This window comes from Plectropomus leopardus, chromosome 22 (genome assembly GCF_008729295.1).
Source record: "Plectropomus leopardus isolate mb chromosome 22, YSFRI_Pleo_2.0, whole genome shotgun sequence".
In the NCBI taxonomy this organism is placed as follows: Eukaryota; Metazoa; Chordata; class Actinopteri; order Perciformes; family Serranidae; genus Plectropomus; species Plectropomus leopardus.
The window spans coordinates 19,054,951-19,074,926 of NC_056484.1; the positions used below are offsets into that span (position 1 = coordinate 19,054,951).

General features: G+C 39.5%; 1 protein-coding gene across 1 annotated transcript in view; it reads right to left on the minus strand.

Moving 5' to 3' along the window:
• ano2b (anoctamin 2b) overlaps positions 1 to 19,976 on the minus strand; it is a 91,247-nt gene that overhangs the window by 62,833 nt on the left and 8,438 nt on the right. Inside the window, exons 3-4 of the mRNA XM_042511446.1 lie at positions 18,621 to 18,662; positions 14,986 to 15,369 (exon numbers count right to left, since the gene is read on the minus strand). Coding sequence (XP_042367380.1) covers positions 14,986 to 15,369; positions 18,621 to 18,662 — 426 coding nt within the window. The remainder of the gene's footprint in view (positions 1 to 14,985; positions 15,370 to 18,620; positions 18,663 to 19,976) is intronic.

Here is a 19,976-nt window from a genome sequence, read left to right on the forward strand (position 1 = left end):
GTATAAATGATGGTCAGCTTATGTGTTTATTATTCTGAAGCTATAACTTTACATTCTATTTTTCTATTCGACAGCATTTAAATTCGTCACTTTGATGTTCTAAACTAAGAGACGAAAAGAAACTTGAGGGGATTTTTTTGTGTTACAAGAGACTTTGAAGTTTAGGTCCAGCACTTTGATATGTGTTATATGTAAGTCAAGCACTTTGATGTTAATGTCGTCCGTTTAAAGCTGTCTAGACAGACAGCTTCTCAGACGTGTTTTTTTTACTTGAGCAACTAAGAGTGCAATAAATGTTTTTTCTTGGAAATTGTGTGAGAGAATTGTGATTCACATTTTAGCAAGAATTGTGCAGCCCTAGTGCTAATGGTGCTGTTCAATAAGCATCTTGATATGCCACAACTGTCAGGTGGATCGGTTATCTTGTAAAAGGAGAAACGCTCACTAACACGAAGCTTAACGAATCGGTGAACAATATTTGATAGAAGTTTATCTATTGAGTGAATAAAAAGTCTAAACTTGAACCTGCTGAAAATGAGAGCAAATAGAGTTGCACGTATATTTTGTTTAGTGTATAGTAATTGATAACGTTTGTCTATCAACTGGTCCCTATGCAAAACAAGCTGAGTATTCATGGCCTAGATGCTCGAGAGCTGCAAATGGGTCATATTTGCTTCTTCAAACTGGTTCCCCAACAAGATACAAGATAATCAGTTAGCCAAAGTTTTCTTATTTTTTTATAATGTAAACTTTTATGTTTTGGGAAATATATTACGAGATTGCTTGGCTGAAGCTACCTGCTGGCTTACCAGGCCATCTGTCAGTGCGGCTCTGCAATCCAATATGGTCGGCAGACCTCAGTGAGTGCTGCACTTGCCTCTCAGCTGCTTTTGCCTCAAAACTGGCCTCTGGAGCTGCAACTCAACATCTCAGATTACTCAGTGCTCCACACTCAAAGTTTGACTTCACGCCTGAACCAGGCACAATCAGTCCCTGCCTTCAGCCTGACCCACTGAAACACTTTGGCTGACCAGCTTGGCCAGCAGCTTTACTGGTATTTATAAAAGATAGATGTGCTCCTAAAGCGAAGCCCAGAGCTGTTTTCTTGTTGTTGCAGCCTGTTCTCGACACATTGGATGCTTTTTATGCTCCTATCATCATCCAGATGGAACCCACAAAATGTATTTACTGTATGTTAAAGAAAACCCTGACTCATGTAGCCTGTTCTGCTAATGAATCACGATCCAGTGCCCACACTGTATTTTATATTTAACATTAAGATGCATTAGCAAAATCTGATAATTAGCAGCTTCAAATGCAGAAAAACGTTGAATTATGAATATTAGTGCATTAATAAACCCACTTCTGCTTTGACTAGGGAGAACAGAAATTTAGAAACAAAGCATAAAACAGTTTCTCCAAAATCATGATGGAGCTGGTTTGCTGGTAGAAATGAAAGCGAGCCAGCAGGGGACGACAGCCAGGTAACCTTACCCTCCTCAGACCCTCATCAGCTTCTGCCAGAGGAGGGGGGAGTGAAAAGAGAAAGGTAGCATGGCAAATGATAGAAACCTGAAACGATTCCCTTTCTCCTCTCTCGACTCCTACTCTCCTGAGATCTTTCACTCCCCCTCAACCCCCCATCCCCCTCCGCACATATATTACTGTACCTTCTGCCACCCGCTAGACACTGTTTCACTGACTGATTGACTGACTGGCTGACTCAGTGACTGTCACTCTTCCTCCTCTTATATTTCATTATCTTCTCCCTTGCTCACATCCACGCTGTCCTTTGTCCTGCTCAGGGACACAGCGGAGCATAAAGCCACCTGAGCTATTTGTTATGCAGCATACATATGGATATTCAGAAGACAAATGTTTGTAGGTAACTTGTTTTAAATTACACTAAAAGCCATCTTTGAAGAACACAAAACAATTTTAAACTCAACTAAAGAAACTCAATGATGCATGGGAAAAGTAGCCTGATAATCACTCTGAATCGCTGATGTTTCACCTTCTTTATTTGGTCTGATGTTGTTTTCGTGTTAGCTGTATTCTGTCTGAGAGGGATTGTTATTTTTGCCCTAACCAATAAGTATTAGGGCAAAATAAGCCAGACTAATGTATTCGTCCCAAGGATGTTGTTTCAAGTCAACAGGGAAGATGCTTGCATCAAATAGCACCACCGCAGATGTGTGATCAACATGTTTTTTCCACAGCTTCGTTCAGCCAGGAGCGAACGTAGCACTATAGAGACAGAGTGCATTGACTCTCCATCAACTGTATTGCACTATGGTAACTCTGTGTCATAAACATCTGCTAGCCATCAACACAAAGTACCTAAAAGTTGATTTTTGTTGGGATGCACTATTAACATGATAAAGAATCCAAAACTAACTTTTCACAAACCGACAAAAGGAAAAAACGAACTTATAAGCAATAAGATTTGAGACCTCAGCAGAAAGATATGTAAAAACTGGGGTTTCCTGACACTCAGTGTGTCAACGTGCAGCAACTATTTTGCTGATTTGGTCAGATAAACTGTAGAAGTTGACACTATCTACTATCCTAGACAAAGTCATCACATCAACTGCAAGGTAAACTGTAGAAAAATAGTGTTCAAATTACAAGCATTTTGCACGAAGGTGAGCTTGATTGTATTTAATTGAACCTTGCAGTGTCTTGCCAGTAGTGCTGTAGCAAAAGTTGAGACTAATTCAACTGTTTTACCTAAGTCCTCTGCATTAGCATCCTTACTGTGCTGCTGAACTGGCTTCATTCAAATGATGTGTGATTTTTCACTCAAGGTGGTCTGAGTTCTTTAAATGAATCATTAAAAAAAAAAATATATATATATATATATATATCTCAACCATATATTTGAATCATGGTAAATACAACTGCTGAGCTGTATCTCCCACAAGTGGTACTAACGTAGGACTTTTAATTGCAATTTTGGCTGTTCGGAGTCAAACCAAGGCGTGTTGATTTGCATTTCCATTACCAGTTTATGGACCATCCCCGGAGTCATATCAGAGTGCGCCAAACCACCTCCAAACTTTCGACTTTAGATGGGCTTCATCATGTTATCCACGAAGCAAAAAAAATGACACAGTCAGAAGAATGATTCGTATTTCATATGTGTGCAGATAATTTCATTCACTGTGCCAATTCAACTCAATTTAATTCAATTTTATTGTTTGTCCCAGAGGGCAATTTGTGTTGCAGCAAGTGCAAAAACATAAAAGAAAACACATAAAAGCATAAACAATATGACATTGAAACATACAACAGATGACATTAAACTGTGACTTTAAGGTGACTTACACCTTTGCAAATTCAAGCTCCACAGGAGCAGATTAGTAAACGTCCACCATAACTTCATAGGGTCTGTAATAATGTAGTGAGCATCAAATATGACAACATCTCCTAATAACATAAACTATTTCCAGCGTGGTATACATCACCATCAACAGGTCATGACGGCCACAACAATGCAGCATCAGGACCAGTATGAAGGCTGATGCTGCAATATAGCTCATAAATGCAATTTGTGCTGTTATTGTAACTCTAATACCAACATCATCAACATCATCAACACTACAAATACAATATATACTGTTACTGTCACCAAATCCTCGCCATCAACATCATTAATACTACGAGTACAATATGTACTGTTACTGTTACCCTGTCAGCATCAATTAAAGCCCACCAGCAGCTACCTTTACAGGTGTAATGTAATGTTTTCTTGCATGTTACTCATGTTGCATGAGTTGACCGTGAATCAACCAACACACCTTAAATGACAATATGACAGCTTAAACTATATCATTTGTCTGAACTGGCTCTCTTGCATGGCATACGTTTTAGTGATGATTTGAACTTTAAGCACTTAAAAAATGTATATAATTTTAACCACATTGTGGAAAATGTGAATAATCAATTTCCTCACTTAGAGGACAAGGTGGTGGAGCGTTTTTTGAGTGGCTCTGCCAGCACCCCACCTGTGCTTCTGAGACACTGAAAGCAAGCCGGAGAAGACTGACGACTGGTGTACATTTATGCCATGAGAATTTTTTTTTAAAAAATCAACAGTACAAGGAAGTTCTTTACCATTAAGACACCAGCATGGCGTACCGAAAACTATCCTCCTTTCTCTCCCTCAAGAACATAATCTGCAATCAAACAAATGTCTCTTCTCCCTTCAGACTGACCTGGTGACTCTAAATGTAAATTTGCAGACTACAAAACTGATAGCTGACTTCAATGCTTATGGGACTGTCACAAAATTAAAAAATTAGCAATGATTCATTGACGTTATGTTAAACTGCTGCAGCTACTTCATCCTGTTACTTTCACGTCTACACCTCGCTCTCCTCCCTCACTTACTTGTACCCACCTCCCACCAACATCCATTATATTCTACCCACTTGCTCACATTAATTTCTCAGATCTCTCGCCCCCTTTTCCTTCCTCCTCCTTCCCCTCCCTTCTTTTTATCGCTCCATCAAAAAGCAGGGGATATAAATACCTTTCAGCCTGGAGAAGGTTAATTAGTAGAGGGATTTCCAATTAGCTCTTTATCTCTGTAGGGGGGGTAACTAGGACACAGCCGGGGGCGTCTTTGGATGAGGGCGGGGAGGGTGCATGGAATATGAGAAGGTGATCGGTTGGGTGATGGGACGGCTGGGTGAAGCGGTGAGCGGAGAAGAATCGAGTCAAGAGAGGTACGGATGGTGCTAATGAGAGAATGGCAGTGACAGAGGATGAGTGAGACAGAAAGTAAATGGATCACACAGAGAGAGACAGATACAAAGCAACACAAAGGGAAACACAGTATGGCAGGTGGTTATTAGGATAAGTCAATGAATTGGGTTAAAGGCTGTGGGGGCTGACATTACAGAAGCTCCTCCAGACCTGCAGGTGGTAGGATGAAGGGATTAACCTGGAAACGCTGATTGCTGATGCTTTCTATGACTACACATCTTAAGTGATCACTTACGTTGACCAAAGACATTATTCATTTTAGTAAATTAATACCAGGAGTAGCTACAGGTTCCTGCTGCAGAGATGACACATCAGTTACAGAACAAACACTCCAGAGAAATGACAAGTCTTTTAGGGTACTTCAGAGTACCAAAATGTAGACTAGACTCATACATTATACATGGAGTTTGGAGTTTCCACACTAACAGTTATGGTTATGCTTCATCTTGAGTTTTTATGACTCAAATGTTGTGCACAGACAATCATCTCTTTTAAAAAGCAGCCTCAAAACTTGTTCTTCCTGTTGCCTTACGACAGTGGCTACGGTTACATGCATACTAATACTCCCCCATTATTCCAAACATGACATCAGGATTTCATCCATTCAGTCCAATAACATTTAGAAAGTCAAGAAGAGATGCAAGATTAAATAATTTTATTAGCAAAGCGCTAAGCTGGAAGTTATCCTTTTGGCCAGTTTGGCTGGTTTGCCTATGCTCTAAGGACTCCATAATGTGGAAGATCTGGGGAATTTCATAAAAGAGCTTTGTTTTTTTGCTTCATGTGCTACTGGGCAGCTTTCACAGAAATGAGCATGTCCTGTGTCCAATGCTGTATCCAGGTCTCTTAATAAATCCATGGACAGTAGTCTCTATTTGTCACTCAAAAAGGGAAACTGGAAGACTGACAGGACAGACATGACGCTTGTTAGCCAGTTAGCACATTAACAACACAACCCACTGTTGAGGGAACAAAGGATATTTACCGTGCACTCGCAAACCAGAACACAATTACAAACTGTTTCTCCTAAAGACTTCAACAGCTGACAAAAAAAAAAGAAGAAAAAAATCAATACATAATGAACTGTCAATCAGAGTGATTTCATTTACAGACAGGCTCCGCCAATGCAGATTCAACATGCTGAATCGCCTGAAAAAAAAGGCAGTAAAAAGGCAGGCAGTATGGGGCACACTCACTGACAGCACAACACTGACAAACAGCGGACCATCAGCTTAGGGTGTCAGGGCCTTGAGCCATATAGACTCCAGTCAACCATAAGCACTGCTATTTATTATGTTATTATTTCTCCCTGCTTCAGTGACTCACGTCTCTTCCTTACATTTTAGCTCCTCCCAGTGAGAATGTGAGGAAGAGGTGTGTAGGATACACCTGATTTTCCTCACTGTGTGCATCCAGAATTGCCTCAAATGCCTTTACCCTTACGAAAAAGATGTGCACATAAAGTAATTCTTAGTGCTGTGATTCTGATGCTTTTTGTGATTATTGGTATTCCTCTACGACACAGTGGTGCAGCAGGAATTGAGGCAGCAGACGAGCATGTTCCTCCTCCTCCTCCCTGTCCACGTGTTAAATAATCACTCTCTACCTGAGGGCAGTCTTACAAATAGTTAATCCTGCTCATTCTGTTTCCCAAGCCCCCACAGACCGAACTCTTCAAAAGTCCCAGCTCCACTCCTTGAATTAACATCGTGCTCTGATTTAATTAAAAGCGTTCTGGAGGAGGATGTCCCTCAGAGATCGAAGGTCAACTCAATAATCCTCAGACACAGTCAACAAGTTTGACATTTACACACTCTTTTTTTTCCCAGCATCCAATTAATCTGGAGTCAAACAGGTTGGACACAAACTGGGGACTTTAGTTCGACTCGACACGGACATTATTTAAAAAATAATACTTTGGTTTTGTTTTTCATTTAATGCCACTGGTGAAAGAACTTTATTACAATACATTATTATTACAATATTTTAATATGTTGCATCACTTTTTATAATGCATGTGAGTTACCTTTTATAGTGTCCAGTATGGCAGACTGACTCGTGCATGCAGCTTATTTACGAATGATATTATTTTAAAGATCACACTTTTTTTTCACTTGATGCCTTCCACTTGCCTGAACACGGTGTTTACTTGCCCTGGTCAAGTGATAATGTCGAGAAAAAAACAGTTTGGTGGATACCACCAAACTGTTAGTGCACAGTTGTGATTTAGTTTAACTATAGAAAAAATGCAGATTTATTTCATGCAGCGATTGATCAGCTGGTTGAAGAGTTGGCAGAATATCGATGATTTTCTTTGGGTGACTTCAGCCTAACAAGTGTTAGTTCGGTGTGGACAAAATTGATCATAATTAATATTATTCGGTCTGCTTTGTAAAACACTGTCACCAAAACAGCAGTGAGTTTGAATAATAGACAGACGGACGGATGGACGGCCGTACTGTCGTACAGATTATGAAGTGCCTTAATCTGTTTAATCACACTTAATATCGCTGCCATGTTGGCCAATGTTTATTTACAATATCACACGGTCATAATCTTTGTTGATCTGCTCTTCAATAACAGCTCAATCATTTTGTTGCTTTGCTGAATGGTTTGTTCATTCAGGGCCACATTTTCAACCTGCTGTTAAGAGAGTCGTTCTTAAATATGCTCACTATTCAAAAAATGCTCAGCAGCAGATGTGGAGTCAAATGAAATTCATTCAATAGAAAGCCAAAAAAACAGTGATAACCATAAAAAGTACAACATTGTCCACTGAAACCTTTTGGCACACATTTAATTACCCTCATATCACCAGACCAAATTGCAAATGTGAGTTCGTCTGGAAGCTCTCGGCTCATTTTCGATTTCCAAAGGGGAGTTGTCTGTGGCAGAGGACCAAAATGCCTCTGGACGTAGTTGGATAGAATTTTTAACCAATCAGAGCAACAAAACATATGAATGTAAACAGACTGCAGTCAGCAGAGATGAGCTAGGAGGATTTTGCATCAATATATCTGCACGAGTGTTGCCTTCACAATTTGAAAGCAGTACTTCAACAGAAAGATTAGCTGCAGCCATCTTGTTTTTTTTTTGTTTTTTGTTTTTTTGTTTTTTTCAAAAAATACCTCAACATCGCCCACCTTACTAAGCTAGATTTATGCTTGTTTTAGTGTACCCAGCACGAGGGTGCCCCAGCCAAAATTGGCCTCATCACACAGATTATGTAAAGCACAAAGGTTTCCCCAACTTGTCAGTAATTGTCCGAAACATGACCCATATTAGATAACAGTTGTGATTGGCCTGACCCATGTGAGGCCGGCTGGAAATCTGTCCGAACGGGAGGGGGACGCAGATTGCAGATTCATCTGGTTCCCAGGCTAACATTTAATGCCCCTATAAACCAACAGGTCAGAGGTTAATGCTCCGCCTCTGTGATGTAACTTCTTTAATTTGAAATTACATAGTCTGTTTTCAGTAAATAATACTCGTGCAGATACATTCCTGTTTGACATTGGTGCTGCGGGAAATTCACAGATTATAATGAAAGTTAACCCTTTAACAGTCACACTAAGAAATGCCTTTGCAAGAACATTATAGACCGTAGAATATGTTAACAAAATGCATATAATGCACTGTACAAAGTGCAAAAGTCAATGTAATATAATAGAAATCTGAAAATAAAAGTAACTTCATGCAATGAACATATAAAAAATAAATAAAATAGATACAAACAAAAAATGAATCTACTTAAAAAAGGTATAAACATATATGATAAAAACAAATTTTCAGTGTTATATAATTAAAAAAAGAAAATGTAAGTAACTTCATAAAATAAACAAATAAAACAAATACAAAAAATAACACATCTAGTAACAAAATGTTTGGAATTTACGGTAGGAAAAAAACAAATAGTCAATTTAATATAGTTTTAAAAAAGAGATGAAGCTTATTGTATAATCAAAATACTAAAATGCATTGTATAAAAAAAAAAAACGTTTAAAAATGAAATTAGGTTTTGGCCAGTTTTTACAAAAGCAATTTGATCGCAAAAAATATCAACTGTGCTGTTGAAATGCCTGTTAAAGGGTTAAACAACTTTAATTTGCTGCATTCATTTATTATCTGCACTCAGACTGTGGTCAACAAATGCATTACCATTTATTGATTGTATCTATATGAGTGATTAAGTGAGCAGCAAACCTGCAGTTATTATCAGACAATGTTCCTTCTCTCTGCCAGAACCTCCTACAACCACATCTAGCTGATGGAAGGAGTGTAATTATGTTTGTCAGTCATTTTGTAAGAGTACGCCTCACTACATTCAGATGAGGGACACTGGAACGCGGGTCTTCCTCTTTAGATTGGCTGCTCTCGGCAGCAGATTCGATCTACCCCTCGATCCATGGGATGAGATAAGGAGCTAATAGTCACTCAGCTAATCTCATCCTGGCTTAGGCTCCGTGGCCACACTGTCAGCAATCTGATTAATACTAGCCTGCAGACCTCACACACTGCCAACTGGCTGCCAGCCAGCACACACACATGTCCGCACAGTCACATGTGTTTTTCGTGAAATAGGTATTACATGCACACAAACCCTATACTGTAAAAATCTGGCTATCCTGCATTTTAAAGTAAAGATAATTCTTTCCTGAACATATGATCCTATCGTTAACTACATTGCGTAACTGCTCCTGTCTCTCATTCTTAGTATTAGGAGATGTAACAATTCACAAAAAATCGCAAGCCCATTCTCTGCAGCTTCCAACAGCTGATGCGAGAGACACTTCATTATCCCAAATGATTCCTCTTAGTGCCGGAGCCAGAGTGCAGCAGCAGTTCATTTGGTAACAAGTGGAACTTTTAACAATAACTACATTTGTACAACTCTGTGGCAGAGAGCCTGCAGCCCCACTACAAGAACACACACACACACACACACACTGTGCATTCTGCCAAGTACCTACTACACAGACACACACACACACACACACACAAGCAGGACTGAGCTGCACACTCTCACAAGCAAGTACTGGTTGCTACGTAACATACAATCACAGCGAAGCGATTTGTACATGTCAAAATAAAATTACCCGTTTCAGGCTAAATTGGTAAATCGATACAAAGAGGTCAGCGCAGCAGCTGTGTTGGCTTCAGTGACTAGAATTAGACTCTGCCAGCTTACATGTAAACGTCAGGCTCTTGTGTGGATTCCGACACCAAAATAAACAGAATCCCAGTCATGCACATATAAAGGTGGTAAAGTCAAAATAACAGAAACATCACAAGATAAAGACGTTTAGATTGGAAACAGTTGGTGGGCTGCCAATGAGGGCCCCTGCCAAGTGAAAGAGACCCATTTTTTAACGCCAAAAATAATGCAAAATAATGATCAATCCAGAAATTAATCATTTAAACTTGTGAGGGAGTCTTTACTTTGCTGTCATTACGGGTTGCGCTTGTTTCTTTCCTCTCTTTTGCCCGTTTTACGCAGAGATCACTCTATAGGGCCACTACTTTTGCAAGTTTACACAGAAACAAACAACATTCCTCTCCACTGTGTTTTTAAACACTGCATTGCAGCCTTGCCGAATCAGACAAATCTTGACGTATAACACAACAGCATTGGCCTCTAACGTGAAATAAAACATAAGCGTCACCAGTGCTTTCTAAACAACAACAATAGCAATGACAATCATTTATCATCCCTGTTATATGGCTGCTGATTTTTACAGAATTTACAGAACAAATCTTGTATTGTGCTATATACTGTAACCTTAATATATAATTATATATATAGTGAAAGAAGATTTTGGCCATGTCACCCACCCTTTCTCTTAACAGGAAACATTGTTGGTTGAAGGTTTCCTTTGTGCTTCTGGCAAGAGTTTCTGTATGACGGAACAAGGTTGAATGACTCAGACTTGATTTTTTTCTCCAATGCTCACCTTGCTCAGGTTTGCAGGTTTGGTGGCGCCTGCTCCAACTTGTGCATTTTTGTGTGTTGCCCTGGATACAAGCCGTTTCTGACACAGGACTGTCTGTCCTTAAACACCACTTTCTGGAGAATTTTCTGTCAAGGTTTTTGACCAACTCATACTGTGCTCAGGTGTTGATCTACCTTTTGGTGAGTTAAAACTTGCAGTTTAATGCAGCTTGTCCATGTTTGGCATTCTATGCTGCTGCTTTTTTTTCCTCAATATGCTATCTATTTACTATTTACTTTGATATTTTCCTTTCTAGAGTTCATCTATTTCAGGCTTAATGCCTTGCCCCAGAGCATCTGTGTTAAGTGGCTAAAAGGGCTCACTAATTCATGTCAATGCAGGAGACAAAATAAATTGTTCTGGAAAAAAATAAAGGATTTGTGTGGAAAATACTTTGAGGACATTGCAAGAAACAAGCCATCATGGGTGTTTTACTCTCTGTAGGACGTTTAAATTTTGTGTTCACCATGTCATATGGGTTGCTTCTGTAAAATGAAGTCAGAAAAATCAAATTTTTGTTCATCTTAATAACTGCTGTCATGTAGCATGGTGCAACAAGTGCAGATTACAGCCTATTGCTAGTTTTTACACAACTGATTTGATGAGCAAATTTTAAGCGCTAAGTGGTTACATTTGTGGTTGAGAAGAAATATTTTGTTCAGATTCTTTAACTGAGCAGGTACTGACTAGGTGCAGGTGAATATTTTAGGATGCCTTTGGCTCTGATTGTGCCTGCACTTTGTTCTAAAGCTGACACACTTTTATGCGGCGTTCCTGTTATTTTGTCCAGCAGCAACAAGGTGACTGAATAAGGCACAACACAGTACATTAAAGGGAAATGAGAGATACCTTTCCAAGTTTAACAGAAAGCTCTTATCACATTCACACTCTTGCTGGTGTGATAGCCACCTTATACCCTTAACAACACATCGAGTCTCACCCACTTCTTTCCTCTACCATCTGAGCCAGGTTCCTATGTAGGCGCTCACCTTAAATAGCTCAAGACAGAGTTACATCAGATCCTGTGGCAGGGTTTAAAATCCTGTGAAGTCAATAAAAACTGAATCTAGTCTATGTATCAATCCACAGGCTGCTGGTTAATGTCTGAGATTATACTGCGAATAACTTCTCCAGGTATTGAGACCACAAAGATGAACCATAAAATAAAAAACAGAACAACAGGAGAACATGCTCTTGGTTTGTACATTTTTGACCATTACCTATGAATGCTCTATAATTTAAAGTTTCACCGATCCATGTTTTTATGTCAACAATGACGACAAAATGACTGCATAAAATTGTCTCTCAGAGAGACAAATCTACAGAGAATTACCATTCAACTCAGCAGTTCTCCTTAGCCCTGTGGAGCACTTACTGTGTTTTAAGGCCCAAAATTTTACTGTTTTGGTTCATTCTTCCAACTCTGTTCAGCATTGCTTCCAGCAGCAAAACAAAAAAGAACAGATAGTTTCTTCAAGAGCTAAAAAAGTAAAGTGAGTAATAGATTTACATATGTAAGATGTCAAGAGACACCAACCAAAGGGTTTCCCACACAGTCATTTATTTGCGGCAGCCTGCCATGATTAAAACATGCCTCGCCAAAAGCAGATTTTGTATTTTTGGAGTAGTGATGTGCAAAACTGGCCAAATTCCTACACGTTTAAACAATGGGCAAAAAACATGTTTTTTGCAGACAAGCACACAATTGCGCATTCTTGCCGACTTTTATGAAATTCAGTACACTTACATGAACACATAAGTGGAACTACAGTTATAGCTTGATTCGGCCATTTAACTGTACTACTGTCCTGGTCCCAGTATACAAGCACCAGTGGAGAAGCAATTATTGACAGAAGTATGTCTGACTCCTCCACAGTAGGTAGCAATATGGCTCCTTTCAGCTAGTTGCTATATAAACCTGTATTATTTTTTACAGTCGATGATATAGACCCAATCAAAATCACAACTGTTTATTTACAATAACTTCAGGATAGAAATTGATGCACACTTTCTTCTGCTGGGAGATAGAGTTGGTGGGTGTAATTCAGTAGAAAGAAAATAGTTCCTATATGACACTGTTCACAATAGGGTCTGTTGATCATCTCATTTCTGGAAAGAGACTTTGCTGCTGGGTTTTCAGATGTATTTCTTTGGTGCTCTGAACAACACCAGCCAATTGAAATCTACTTCCATTATATTCAGGAAAGGGCAGACATCCCTACAGCAGATATCGCCAACACTTGGCACCTCACACCAAAACAATCTAGACTGATAAACTGCACTACAGGTAAGAGGAAAAGTAGGTATTTTTGATTTGGGTATCACTATATAGGTGACAATAAATTATTGTGATGAACTTGTTATGCTGCCCCAAAATCACAATAAAGCAGGTTTAACTGCCAACTATTTGCTAATGTCCCTGAAGTCAAACTGTTTATTTATAGTGCTTGATTTTATTGCATATTTTATCCTTTTTCTAATCTTTATTCGAATCTTGTTCTCTTCGTTGTCCATTAATTTGACTGTTACAGGTTGAGCCTGTCTGAAGCCTATAATTTCACTGTCTCATTGCTGTGCACACTGCACCGGAACAGAAGACAATGAAAGCCTTCAACGTTGAGCACAGTGGGGTTTTTATTCCATTAAATGTTCCTTTCATACCACAACTGGTTTCAGACTGGTTTTTCTACCAGCGTTTTAATCCACCAACAAGGAAGAGTTCCCAAACAAAAGCATCATTCTCAACTGCATCAACACTAAATACTAATGATGATGTTGTGATGGGATCACTCCAGCTGTGATAATTTGACTCGTATCTTAAAGGGATACTTGCAACCATCTTTGTATCAAAACAATGTGGGTAGGATGTGTAGATGAACTGTAATAAACTTCCCTCCAGCTAAAAGCAGTGCCTGGATATCCCTCCTTCCCCCCGGTGGTGTTTTGCTGGCTTTTGGGGCTGTTGCTCGAACTACAGGCTGTCCTTTTGCATTTTTTCGTATAGCCCACCACCCATGCCGCCACAACCATGAACTCAAAGAGTATACAGCTAATTAAGAAAAACCCAACCCCTCTTTTAGTCTCTAAAACTCAGACCAAAATCTTATCAAATGGTAAAACTAGGCAGTGCTGATCAAATATAAATTTAAGATTATGTCCCTACACTGCCTATTTCTCACCTAAAATGTTTTCACAAACATGTTAATGCCCCATTTTGCCATTATGGTGAGAGTTTGTGACCAGGAAGTGGTCGTCCTCCCGCAGAGGACAAAAAACAGAGATCAAACTGTAAAACTAAGCAGTGTTGATCTAATGTAAACAAGGAACCAATTACTGTGTTGTCTGTTTCTTGCCTCAAATGTTTCCAGAAACACGCCTCAGCTTACTGTTCAACTGTAACATGAGTTTCAGAACGCTGCTTGACGTCACTGATACGATGGATTCTGGTAGCTCTATTCTTTCTACCTTTTAAGCAAAAGCCAATGCCACAGCACTTTTCTCTGTTTTCTCTGGTCATGGAGCATCAATTTAAAAAGTATTTACATCTTTCTACTGCAGAGACAGCCTAGTTTTATGTGTGGACTGTCTTTATATTGGTGAAATACTTCTTTAAAATGTGGGCTAGGGGAGTTAAGTAGGGAGCAATGGCCCTGTCCATACTTCCAACCCCTCTGTTTGCGGCCCCTTATATCTGACTACACCCACTTTACAACTTTGCCATTGTGGCCTAAACTGTAATTTTTTGTGAGCCAGGGGCATAAAGTGGAGGGACCAATGGCCCCTTCACTGCTATCTGCCCACTCACTTCCAGCTCCTTAGTTTAGACCACACCCATCTTAAAACTTGGCTTTCATTTTCATCTTAACAGCACACCTGTAAAATCTTGTGACTGCATCTTGCACCGTCGAAACATTATTGCATTGACAAAGTCCATCCACAAACTGACAGACTTATAAGCACCAAGTAAAACACTCTAAACAGCCTCTGTGGTAGTTCCTGCCTCAGTTAGTGTCACCTGGACAACATTTTGCCATGATGACACACAAACAGACTTGCAAGATGAAAACAATACCAGCTGCCAAGACATTGTTGCAGTTAATGTTATAATGTTGAATATAACATTAGAAAGTATAAGATATGGGACCCTCTTAGGTGTCAACAGAGTGCCTTGGACAGAGCAGGAAGGAGATGACAAGGACATTAGCATGGCCACATATGCACTCACCTCTCTGTCTCTCTCTATCTCCAGGCCAGCCTCCAGCAGGTTGGCCTCAAATTCCTGTCTGATTAGACGCATCTCATGGTCGGCCGGCTCCGTTAGCTCGTTCCCTCCTGCAGCTCCAAGCTCCATGAACACCTCACCGACGCTCGCAGCGTCCGGTGCCGATATGCTGCCTCTTGCTGCCGCCGCATCTGATCCCGCCGCAGGGGGAAAGTTGCCATTGGAAACGATAGATAACCTGTCGTGTGAAACCGAGGTGCTGGCGGGAGATCGTATGGAGCTGCGCCGTCGCTGATGGAAGACCAGAACATAGTCAACTTTTCGTCTGCCATCAGAGAAGTAAAGGCCTTTTCCGCTGCCTTGAGGGCTTGATGTTGAATCCACGACCTGTAGGGAGAGCAATCAAAAGGGAATGTAAAATATTTAGTAAGTCAGCAGTGGTGTTAAATCAGCAGCACCAACCATTCAAACTGCTGGTAGAGGAAATCATCATCTCTAATCAATTCAATAAGTCCACATTGTTTAAAGACAGCATATGCAGAACCTTTACGCAGCAGTGGAGTTATGTAATAACCATTTGAATGAACTTAAACATCTACTGCACTGTCAGCACACGCAAACAGAAGTGGCTTTTGGCAGGTTCTCAAAAACACTGAAGTGAGAACCTTCAGCAGCAGAGTGGGCAGTCAGCTCACCTTTGGCAGTTTTATTCTTTATTTAGACAGAGGGAAAGTAGAGAGGGAGACTAAACATGGACGACACAAGAGGGAACGCTCTATAGGCTCTGGACACGATGAGAGATTTTTTTTAACATCCGAGCTGGTTTCATATTTATCAGCGGGACAGGTTTTTAGTAGAAGTTAAATTCTAGTCTGTTCAAAAATGGCATGTGTGTCCCATATGAAGGTGAAGTTTATTTTTTGGCATGCCGCCACAATTAAAACATCCGCCACCACAAATAGATTTACCACTGCTATTGAACATGTACTGTGTAGTTATTCATTGCACCACACTCTCGGAGCGCAGCGTGCACTGTCATAGACGGAGCAGTAGAACACCAGGCGCATTGAAAGTGAAACCTAACTAATAATTGTGCTGAGTCTAAAAGTTTGCATTCACTCACTCTGCACTCTGCTTCTCCACTTATCCATCAATCTGATCAGCTATCAACTAATAAACAATAATAATAATAAACAATGCTAAATTCACAGACCCTCAAGAAATATTCAGATTTAGAAAGGAGAAAATGATAATGTGGATGCATTTCAAGAGTAAATAATGGTTATAAATGCTTTCATGTTTGATAACCTGGCAAGCAAACAAGCTGCTATAACCTCTCACTACAGCACAATAGCTATGTGACTATGTCTGAAACTGTTGCAACTTCTACTTTGTACATCTGCATGACAAAAAAAGTCACCATGGTGAAATGCCTCACACAGTTAATGTTTGTGATTTTTTTTCTATCTCACTGAGTGACAAATTCTAACTCCAACTCCGACTGTATGTCTGAAATAATAGAAACGATAGCTTACAGGACTCACTTAATGGTATGTCAGTGTGAAGTTTAGCTTGGATCCCGATGTCATTAAAATATGGTAAGATGCTTTTATGGTTCCAACGCCAGATTAACTAAAATATTTAAAAGCCCCCAGGTATCTATGGTCCTCCCACACAGGCTTTTACATTTATTCAGGCTTACTGGACCTTGAAGTGCACGCACTGTTTGATTGCAATCTTACTTTCACCTGTTGGGTAGAACAATTTACATGACCTGTGTCCAAAATCCCACTGTATTTACTGCATAATGTACTACATTTACTTCGTGCCAATACATTTAAACATTTAATTGTCTTCTCTTTTAAAAACTATAAATGACCGAGTGTCTACCATGTAAAGATAATAAATGAGTAAATCTGGGATTGATTTTAGACACAGCTAGTTTGGTGATCTCACATATTTTCCCAGCATAGCTCCGCCCAAATGAAGTCTAATCAACACACAACTTTGTTTGCATTAGGCATATGCTATGATGTGAACTTTAGAGTTGTGGTTGATTGTATTTTGTTGTCTTAATTATATTAATTATATATAGAACCAAATCTAACAGTGAGTTGCTGTTGTTGTTTACAAACTAAAGAACTGATAGATTTTCCTTTTTAAAATGAGTAATATTTTTCTTTTTTTTTAATATCATCAAGGTCATTTTCGCAAAAATACTCTGAACTGTAGTGACATTTTAGTGCTATATGGCCAACCTTTACTGTGCAAATATTTTCCCACAATAAACTGTCATATTAGTTTGCTCCTCATGTCCAAAGATGTCATAAAAAATATATATTTTAATATACCTGAACTGTATTTACTGTAAACAGCCCTTAACCATAGCATATTGTCAAGTAAAACAATAATATCCATAGTAAATTTTCAAAGATCTTACCAGCTGAGACTAGTGATGCACGTGATTAGTCGACTTGTCAATTAAACGCTGTTACCCTTGCTAGTTGTCAACTGAACTTATATTTAAAACTGTATCATTTTTTATCATTTTATGCAATTGCATTCACCCAATAAAAATGCTGTAATAATTGGGCATGTTTCTGAAAGATTTATTTTCATAAAGAATATTGTTTACAATAAATGTTATTAATTAACATTTAATTCTAAGTTGTTGTCATGTTATGGACAGCCTTTCCGCAGATCTTCTTAATATGCAATATTTTTCAGATAATTTTTAACCTTATAGATAAATTGTGCTAAATGTTGACTGTTTTCTGAATCGTTTCTTACCTTCAGACTATTAAAATGGTCTGCTAGTCTAAGATAAACTTCCATCCAAACGTCAGGGAAAGTTGTCATAAGGAGCATCGCGAGTCAAGACTGCCATGTAGGCCTGTGATACTCAACTTACAGCCAAGGCAGTTGGATGCCTTATTGTTTCTAAATCACAATAAAGTCAATTGATCTACACTGTAACCTTTTGTTGTACTTTGAATTGAAATACAGTTCCAAAGTGCATTTAAAAAAGCATCAAAATAGAGCTTGTTAATCAAAAACAATGCCAGGGGAGGGTCCCTCCACAGCCCCCAACAGAGGTCCAAGCTAAGCCCCCAATGCACATAAATCTTAGAAACGCCCCTGCCAACACTTGACCTGTGCCTCCCCCAGCAAAAGAGGAGCATCTGTGATGCAGGCTGTGCTACAGTACACAGCACACACGGTGACTGCTACATCCAAACTTCAAACCTTGAACTTTTCAAAACGGTTTCTGTTTGCTGACATTTCTCTAGAAAGAGGAGAATGCAACTTTAGCCTAGCTAGCTCAAAGACGGTTCCTAAATAGGCCACTCGTGGTGGCAAAAGGTGAACAAAACGTTCTCTGAAGGTTGTCAAAATCTTTAACAGAACCTCACCTCTCAGCTGGCATTAAATATTTGACTGTATTGTGGTCCTAACTTGCCTGTATATCGGGTCAAACAGCAGCAGCAGTTTAAGAATCACTTTCTGAACGGTGCTTTGAAGTATGAAAACTTACAGTGGGTCGTCAACACGAAGTGGCTACAGGTGAAGCTAATTAAAGTCAAGAAAAAGACGAGAGAAGCAACAGAGTGTCGGCGGATGGATACTGTTGTACTTACAGGGCTCTTGTCCTCAGTCGGGGAGATCTGCATGCTGTTGCGCTTTAAACACAAACAGAGAAGTAGAAAAAGAAGAAATAAAAGAAGAGAGGGAGTGAAAGTTGGCAGTTTTCGCAGAAAAAAACAGCCACATTCATCATCATCACCACCTTCACCCCCGTCATCCCCAAATGACACCCGAGGTCACTCCAGTTAGTCCACAGTCCGCGAGGAGCGACGGCTCATCTGCACCGCGGCTCATTGTTTAGTTAAAGAGAGGGCAGTGAGGATGAAGAGGCTGCTCATAGACTCTCAGCAGCCTGCTCGCATGCTGGTGATACCCATCTATCCCGCTGAGTGATCTGGAGGCTGCCTGCGCACCGCCGGCGCTTTGGCACCCAACATGCCACACTGTAAAAAATGTCTGTCGTCGAAATGCTATTTGGGCTTGTTGTTGAAAGAAAAATATATATTCCAATATTTTAAACTCGTTTCTGCTAATTGGTGAGAATTATAATAAAAATATTTCCGGTGTGGTTTCAATAGTTTTTAGAAGTTTTGCCTGTTTTTGAACAGGGGTGTCCATTAGGGGGGGAAAGGGGGCCATCATCAATCATGTTCATCCATTACCAATGAAAGGGAAATTTTATTTTGGACCAATGTATTCACCATTACTTATTAAAACAACAAAAATAAACACTGTATTTATTCTTACTTTAATAAAATGTAGCATTTTTCTTAATAAATTGGGAGGAAACTCTCCTGAATGGTATAAGTTTTTTTTGTTTGTTTGTTTTTACACAACCATTGCAAGAAAAAAAAGAAAGAAACGCGGGTTTATGGCCACATGACCTGAAAGATTTACTGGTCTAAATAATAGACTGTATATAAAGATGAACGACATGTCTTAATTTCTTCCCACTCTACATAAATGATGCTAAAATATCCCCAATATGCCTTGGTGTCATCATTTGGAGGCAGATTCTGTGCAGCAGGCATTTTCTGCAGTCTTCAGTCCCACCAATCGCAAGCAGCGCCATTGATCATGAGCACACTGATTGGCTTACACAGTTGTCAGTCAGCTGTCAAATCCCCCTTTTTATACCCTTAAATAATGAATTAAAACCAAACTTATCAGAAAAATAAACAATTGAACAATCATCAGTGTGATACGAACTATCTAAAATGACAGAAACCATCTTTGGGAAAAAATTATATGACTAGTTTTTGTTTGGCCCATGTGCCATCCGCTAACATGGAGGAGGCGGGGTTTATGACCTATACTGCAGCCAGCCTCAAGGGGGCAATTCATATGTTTTGGCCTCACTTTTGGAGAGCTCTTGTGTCATCCACTTTTATTATACAGTCTATGATCTA